The following is an 8,889-nucleotide window of genomic DNA, read 5'->3' on the forward strand; positions in this document are numbered from 1 at the left end:
TGGTAGGTGGGGGTACTCTATTTTCCGGTGTGGTGGCGGCGGCGGGGGGGTATTTGGTGGATCTGGCGGCGGCCGTGGCGGGGGGTATTTGGTGGATCTGGTGGCGGCGGCGTTGAAATCACCCATTCCTATATTTTTTTAATCACAGTGCTATAAGGAGGTCTAACCAAAGACCTAAACCAGGGATGGATCATGAGCCTTTGGGCCCCTATTTGGTTCCATGAGAAAATTTTGAATTTGGTAGCCTAAATATGATTTCCTGTATTCTGGTGCATTTTGGGCCAGCTGGAAATGAACAATAAGTGCTGACATTTAGATTTGAAACTCATAGCATTTAAGCGATTCACACATTTTAGAATGTTGGCCTATAGTAGATAGATGTTTATGCTGTAAACCACTTAGTTCTTTAGTAGGCTACATATACAGTATAGTGATATACTGTAGGTCTTCTCTCTGAATGGTGACATGTGTGCTATACAGGTGGTGCTGATGCTGGGCTGATGCTGGGCTGCTACTCTTGATGCTGGTCAGGGCTATGACCTGGGCTGCTTTCATTCCCCTAATCACGGTGAAGATAAGGAATTTGGAAAATGACACTTAAATCAGCCTTGATGACTGCAACAGTGAACATGGATAACGAAATCTGTTCTGCATCAGGCCAAATCTTAGTCATTCTTACACAGTAATCACAGCGCAAATTACACAGTGCCTACTTAGTTCCATGGCCTGGACTGTCCACTCACACAGCCATTAATAAACAACACTGCAGAGTCAGTAAAAAAATATTTTACTGTTAAATGTATCATCAAAACATGACATAGCAACAATGCTTGGTATACTTCTTAGACTATCAATTGCTTGATTTTAAAAGAAAATCTAAAAAGAATGACTGTTTAGGCACCATTTCCAGACAAATTCTTACCCTTGGAAAAAATCAGTTATTTTTCGTTTACACCCTCTCTTATTTCGATCCTCCTCCATCTTTAAGAAGGAAATTATGAAGACATAACATTACCAACGTGTTTTCCAATTAGGAAACAAGTACAGGTACTCACATTTTTTGTCTATCTGACAAGCTGACGTGCTAGCCAATAACCAACTAGTTGCAGTTAACCATTGTTAATGTTCGTCATTCTCAGTCAGGGCCAGAGTGATAGAAAACGAATAACTAAAAGCCTGGTTCTTTCTTTAAGTTGTGTTTGTTGCCCTATTTAAAATATAGACGTTAGACTTTAGCTTACTATTTCACCTTGGACTCCAACATGCACTCGCTCTGACTGGAACAGTCTAAACCAAGGATGGGCAACTGGCGGCCCGCGTGCCGCATGCGGCACGCCTCTTCATTTATTGCGGCCCGCCGATACAGTTTAAAAAAAAAAAAAATGCTTCGTTCTGTTGACGGACTTTTACTTTGACATCATTCAAAATGCACGTCTTGTGGTAAAGGGAACAGCTATGACAGTAATCTAGCACCATGCTAACATAGCTCCTAAGTTTCCTAAAGGCACAGAGCTATGCAAGCACAACATAAATACTTTGAATCGTCAGTCAGAGAAGCAGACTCAGCTCAGCAAGTACTCTGAAACGGTCACGTTGGCTGGCATCGTATCAGGTGGCAGGGAATATAGTCATATAGTGATAGAAAAGTCATATAGTGAGGGAGAGTTTGTGAAGTCTTGAGTACGTGATGTCGTTGCTATCCTCAACCCCGAAAATGACGGATCATAGCGGTCTGTGTCAGACCTGCAGCTGTCAGGCACGGAAATTGAACAGATGATATCTTTAACAACTTAATCGAGACAAAGTTATGTACAGATCTTGAGAAGTGCCCTCTCAAAAGTTTCCTTGGCCCCACCAATAAAACAATTAAAAAACGTTTTATTTTGAGATCGTCAAATTCACACTTAACTGCAAATCGAGTAGCACAGGAATCCAGCCTGTTTCAGACTGCAATGGGAAGCACACGCCTCTGTTTGGTCGTGATTGAGTGAGTGAACAGACGTTGATAACGTTTAGTAAACAGACTTGGACCAACAGTCCGACCCAAGCTGGTGAAAGCTGCCATAATCAGCTGCTGGATATAAAGGTGATGAACATGAAGTTTAAAATAGTAAAATAAACTAAATGGTTAAATAATCTCGAGTTAATTCTAGATGTCATGGCTCTCTTGTATCATGCCGTTCATTGATCCTGTGGTTATGCTACCTTACTCAGTTGAACTCTAGCCTACAACATTAACCTACTCACTTGAGCTGCAAATCCCTACCATACTACAGTATAATTATCACCTATCTCAGCAGATGTCTTCAATATGTTTATTGTTGTGTCATATTTTAAATCTATATTTGTTAATTTCTCTTCCTAAAGCTCACTAGAAGACACTATTTAAAACGTTATTTTCAAAAAAAATCTTATGGGGGAGCATGCCCCCAGACCCCCCTAGTTTTGCTTGGTCACAGGAAAAATAATAGGTGTTTTCTAGGGGAAAGCCTGCCCTAGAGTGGGAATCGGCCCTCTGGTAGCGATAAAGAAAATTGTGGCCCTCTCCAGAATTAAAGTTGCCCATCCCTGGTCTAAACACTTACCGCAAAGCGTCGCGCTCTCAACTGAACTGACAGGTTAACTGTTTTTTTTTGCGCAAAGCGTGTTTGTCAGAGGGATGAACAAGGCGGGGCTAGGGGATGATATTGCGGCATGAGACGCTCTGCAACTGCCAGTTCACACCGCTGCGATTGTTCTCTGCGACGTTCTAAAACCGTCTCGTCTCGTCGCGAATCTTTGGTGTGGACTGGCCTTAACATTTAAAAAAAAAAAAAAAAACTTTTTATTTTTTTTTTTAAAGAATCTATTGATATATTAATTTATCTGAGGTGCCGGTACTGAGTACCGGAGCGTTCCGGCCCACTTTAACCCCTGGTTAAGGGTATGATCCAAAGGCAGCACACATTTTGATGAAAAAATAAATATATCTGTTATATACTGTGAAAAGAAAAGTCAAACTAGTTGTGAGATTTTTTCCGTTAAACTGTAGCGTTTAATTAGCTAGGATATACCAGCAAACCATTCAATACCATTAAAAACAGTCAGGGTACATCAATACTAATTACCTGCAATCTGTCCTGCATATTGTGTAGAGGTTTTCTGGCCAGACAAATGTGATCCGAGACAGTAGTCGCTTTGAGAAAATATCTGTATGTCCACTCGTGTAAATATATAATATTGCGCTAATGAATTGGTTTATTAGTTCAGATTATATAACTTCATTCAGAATCAGATTTTATTTGCCAAGTAAGTTAGAACAAACAAGGAATTTGACCTGGTGAACTGGCTCTCAATGTGCTTATACATATATTGTGCTTATTATATTTGTCTGGCCAGAAAAAAATCATTCCGATCTTCATAGACAGAGATTTATAAAAAATTCAAAGAAGAGTTGGGGGTAGCAGGAATACCGTACGGAACAATCGTGAGGAAAATGCTGATGGTCTCTGTGTTTGCGGTTGTAGTCAAGAGACCATAGAACATGAAGTGGAGTCCAATTTATCATCAGCAGAGAATGATACTTTGCCGTCTCCTCCAGCCAAACCAAGTTGTTCTGAAGTTATCAAACATACTACAAAGGCACTCTAGAGATATTTGTTTTAATTCTATTTTTCATTTTCTGAAAGATTGAAACTCTATTTTAGAGTGCTCAGATCCACACTCCAGTTCAGAAGGTGGCGGTAGTTGCTTGCCAACCGCCTTAAAGATCACATAAGAAGAAGAAGAAGACAATTTGCGGCCATGATGAAAATCGTAGCCACATGTCTCTGATGCAGTCGAAGAGAAGAAATGGACGTCTTGTTGTGGCTGTTCTTTAACCTTTTATTTAAAAATAGTAACAATATGGTACTAGGCAGTTTTATATTAAGTGAAAAGCAGCATCTACACACCGATATATAAGGTAATTATTGGACCGCGGTGTGTGCTTCTTTTAAATACTATGAACCTGTTAAACGTGATTGATCCTTACGGTGGTGTTAACTTACTGTATAGCGTTACTACGGAATCTTTTTTTGTCATCTGACAGAACAGGCATATATCTTAGGGTATGTGCGTGTATGTTGTTTATATAAATGTATGTATGTGTTATTTATGACCAGACAAAACGTATCCAGCCTTCGCTTCCCTTAAATATGTGTTATCTGCCATGCTCAGCTAAATTATCTTATTTAACCATGCGATAGACACCGGTTTGTCTGTATTGAACGCTAAGGCGGTTATGGTAGTTGTAGTAGAAGATTCACCCATACATGAGAAGTGCGTAAACTTGTATGGATATCCGCGTGATGCAAATGTTTAACTGAGGTTTATGAACCTCCTGTGATGGCGTCGTATCCACGTGGTAGCGTAATGCTAGGCTGTTCTTTGCATGCCTGCGGGCCACGTGTAGAGTCGTGGTAGTTTCAGATATTGTATTCATGCCGCAAAAAGACATACAGCAGTCACTTAAGCACCACTTCGTCATAGTTGGAACGCAACAGACTTGCCTACTGATAATTCTGCACAATAAGGTACTTGAGAATTATATTCTCACTGGATGGAAGTGTAGAATGTGTTCTCTGTCTTAAACAATGTGCAAAATTGATTGGGAATTGTATGGCAAGGGTTAAACCTGTAGCTTTCTGATCAGAACATCAGTTCATTCTCATATGACAATGTCGGTCATCTGCACTAGATTTAAACTCTTCAGTCTGTGTGACTGCTGGAGTTACGCACTAGTGCTACAGAATCTCTCTCACTCAAACCCAGCTCTGCTCTACTCATGGCTTTGTCTTTTGAGTGGAGATACACAAGAACGTCACACACACTGTCACTGTCAGTATGTGTTTGTGTGCCTCACAGATGGGATGTCAGTTAATGACTCATTAATTTGCTAATTTTGAATTAAGAATGTTAACTGTTGCTGGAGCTGCTTATTTTTCCTTATGAAACCAATATTAATCTCAATCCCTTCCCTCCTCTCTGTTCTGCTACTCCAGGGCACACTGATGGATGGGCCTCTCCATGCTGGTACGAAGACCCGGACATGCAGGGCACATGTGATGAACATAAATGACTTGTATACGTTTTGGAAAAAAAATCTTTATATGGTTTATTTGTTATATATATATTTTTAAATTGATTCTGTAATGTAAATGTTTTATTTGTTTTAATGAAAAGTGAGTTTTCATTTTGGACTTTTTCTTTTCAAAGTTAACTGAATATATGAAATAAAGAATCAAAACAAAATGTCTGAAGTTTTGTGGTGTTTTTTAATAATTGCCATATATGTCGGACTGTCAGTGGGACCACCTGCAAAGATGGGTCCTCTCTGCCGTTGAGGCATTGTCTGATGAACAATGTGCCCCTCCACACACACCCCTCAGCCGGTCTCACACAAACACACACACACCCAGTGCTACATCTATACATGAACTGCTCTCATGTCTTATGAGCTGCTCACCCAACCAGGACATGCACCCCCAAAACCAGTTCTGTGTCAATGAGAGCATCACTCGGTGAGCCCACAGCCAGTCCAGTTGGCATTGTTATGTGAAGAGCCTGAGCATGAAGCACTCAGGCTGGCCAAAGTGATGATGCCAGTGGGCCCGAGTCTCCAGTCTGGCCTGAGGTCACTGCTCCCTAGGTGACTCCCTGTCAACTCTCACTTGACAATCAACAAAAGGCTTCACCCCCCCCCCCCCCCCCCCAAAAAAAAAATTAACTATAAAGAAAATTATGGCAATGCCGTGTGTTGGGAACTTCACACACTAATTGGCCAGTACGGATGGTGCGTTGTACACACACTAGCAGGTGAGTTGCTTTGAGAGGGTGGCTTTGTCTTTATTGCGGTTTTGCCCTAGTTCAGATAAAAGTGATTATGCACTCATTATGCATTCATGGCATATGGTGGGGTGTGTGTGTGAACCTTGGACGCTGCCCCCCTACACAACAGAATGCAGCCCACCCCCTGCAGAGGGGTTTAGGATGTGTGAATGAAGTCATGGACCCGCATTTAAGCAGTGTCATCTCTTAAGTCTTCCTTCTCTGTTCCAGTCTCTGTCTTCCACTCACACTTTGACCCCGCTGTCTGCCCCCCCTTGCTCTCCGTGCCCCCTCTTATTACCCCCTCCTGCACCTAACCCCCCACTGTTTGGCCTCGATCGGTTGCCCTCACTGTGTCCCCATCTCTCTCCTTCCTTCTCTCTCTCCTCTCCCACCCTCTCTGTCTTTCCTTCTCTCCTCACCCTCACTCTCCCTCTTACCATAATCAACCCATTAAAGAGAGCTGAGACTAGATGATGCAAACAGCCACAGAACTGTGTTAGTGTAGTCATCACAGCATACAAATGATGTTCATTGCTGTATGTGAAGGGACTCCAGGAAAGCAAATAAAACTTGAATTGACATGCGAGCTGAAATTTCTTTATATGCTCAGGGCATTATGTAAAATTGGTGACGGTCCCTTACCTCCACGGGTTCTTCATTGGTTGAACATTGAGACGAGGCAAAACAGGCTTGCTTGAGCCGGAAGTTTGATTTAAAGCACATGCTGAAAAAAACTGTCGGGTAGATCTCAGTGAAAGTGGGAAATTTAAAATGCGTTCATACATTTTCCATCTTTACTCAAGTGATAGATTTCTATTGTCTTTGTAACGTTTAATTACCTAAACTACGGGTCTGTAGTTAGCCAATGGATGCATGCTGTGGGTCATCATATGTTTTGTGATCCTTCACATCATATTAAGATACTTTAAAACATTCTTAGGATTTAACATTACAACCTTACATCTCATGGAGTCTTACATACCTCGGTCTACTGAAAACAGAAACATTGCAATATCAAACTGAATTATTTTATAAATGTTTATTTTTGTACTATTAAAATCATTTTTACAAGAACCGCACCGTAAAACCCTAAAGACTGGTGGTTATCGGTTGCATCTGAGTCATAGTTCCTCATTGTAGACGGTCCCTTGTGCTTCAAGCCACCCATCATGCAAAGCGCGTCCAACGGCTCAGTAGCTGTAGCAATCTGTGTTGCTCAGCTCTGCCATCGGGGTGGTCACTGGTGGTCGCAGGCCAGCGATACTTTGAAACCAGGCCCACGAACCGGACTGAGCCCACCCTGAGGTGTCCACGGATTACCCAAACTGCTATACGGCATCCCGGTGATTGCTTATCACTTTGCACCCTACACTGCGTTCCGCCGAGCGGAACAGCGGTGCTGCACGAATCGAACCTGCACTCCAGTTAGACAGACTTGATTCAATGGATTTGGATATCAGTCGAACTGAACCGGGAAATATGAACGACGGGTTGCAGCTTCAGACACCCAGTCGACACGAGAAGAGCCTCGGACTTCTCACAACCAAATTTGTCACTTTGCTGCAAGAGGCGAAGGACGGAGTGCTCGACCTGAAATTAGTAAGTTATTGCTGAGGTAGCAAGCTAGCTAGCCTAGCTGTGTGTAGCTAACTTTAAGCCACACAGCCTCCCTCCTCATTCATTATCTGGGCCCCTTTAACATAGAATAGAATAGAATAGAATAGAATAGAATAGAAAAGCCTTTATTGTCATTGTATTTACATACAACGAAATTTGGAGTGCTTCTCCTGTTGGTGCGACGAGGGACAACATAACATCGGGACAGTATAGTGTTGGTTTGCATTTTGGTGTGCATGCAAGTGTTTGTGTGTGTATGTGCTTCTCAGGCCTAGTGCAGCTTTATGGTGAGGTTGATGTCATCAATGACATATGGTGATTTGCTAGAATAGATGCATGCTGATCAATTGAATCTGAATCGGTTGTAATAGCGACAGAGCTGGCCTAGCAGAGCTAGCTTGCTAATTAACGTTGCATTGTAGTTGTGCATTCGCACCAATAGCCCCCCTGCCTGAAGACAGTGTAATACTAGATACTGTAGTCATTAAACTTGTGAAACACATTGAAACTAAGCAAAAATTAGCTTCAATGCTCGTTTTCTCTACAGTGGCATGTTGTGAGCCATCTGAACCTGTGGAACTTCTCTTGGTGTTGACATCGTTCTCAGTTAAAGTTACTGACTCGTGCTTTCATCTGTTGCGCCAGTTGATGTTTAGCTCGGGGACCTAGCCGCGGGGTTAACGCTTAAAGTTTAGCTATGAAAAGGTTTCAACTGCGGATGCCCAGTACGATGTCGGGATGTTTTCTTAGACGATAGTGATTTCCCTGGCCAGTGTAATAGTTAAATTGACTGTGTGAATTTGTAGTTGTGTGTGACAGCATGGTCCTCTGCATCGCCTTCCGGACTGTGTTGGCACGGGACGTTTGAGATCCATAGCCAGAGTTCAGTGAGTTTCTGTCTGATGAGCTAACTTTCACAGCCATGTGCCCAGGGCAGCACATGTGGAAAGGCATTGTTATTCAAATCAGAAGGGCTGTGCGCTGCAGTCTGAAAGAGAGTTGTCTTTTCTCTCTTTCTCACACACACACACACACACACACACAGCAGGTGGGTAAAAACTGAGTTGATACTTAATACAGCAGGAAGACTTCTCTGTTTGATATGGTCTAAGCCTGAAAAATCTTGGCTTGCCTGTCTTGCTTCACTGTGAAACGTGTGTTTGTGTGTGTGTGTGTGTGTGTGTGTGTGTGTGTTTGCGTGTGTGTTTTGAAACTGCTAAGGACATGATGTGTATTGTTTTCGAGAGAGAGAGACAGACTGACCATTTTGGCTTTTCATAACTGTTGTCCTTTGAATGCTCTGAATTGCATTGAGCCTGAGATTGTTTAATGTGGAGTGAAACTGTGGATATGATGGGTGGATGTAGTTCTGAATTTGACCTCTGTCATTCTGATTAACCCCTGTGAAATCGCCCCCCCCTC

The 8,889-nt window shown here is 42.3% G+C and overlaps 1 protein-coding gene across 1 annotated transcript in view; it reads left to right on the forward strand.

Moving 5' to 3' along the window:
* Window positions 1–7,087: 7,087 nt before the first annotated feature.
* e2f4 (E2F transcription factor 4) overlaps window positions 7,088–8,889 on the forward strand; it is a 14,235-nt gene continuing 12,433 nt past the window's right edge. Inside the window, exon 1 of the mRNA XM_080855912.1 lies at window positions 7,088–7,449. Coding sequence (XP_080712038.1) covers window positions 7,294–7,449 — 156 coding nt within the window. The 5' untranslated portion in view covers window positions 7,088–7,293. The remainder of the gene's footprint in view (window positions 7,450–8,889) is intronic.

The sequence above is a fragment of the Sprattus sprattus genome, assembly GCF_963457725.1.
Source record: "Sprattus sprattus genome assembly, chromosome: 18".
Classification (NCBI taxonomy): domain Eukaryota; kingdom Metazoa; phylum Chordata; class Actinopteri; order Clupeiformes; family Clupeidae; genus Sprattus; species Sprattus sprattus.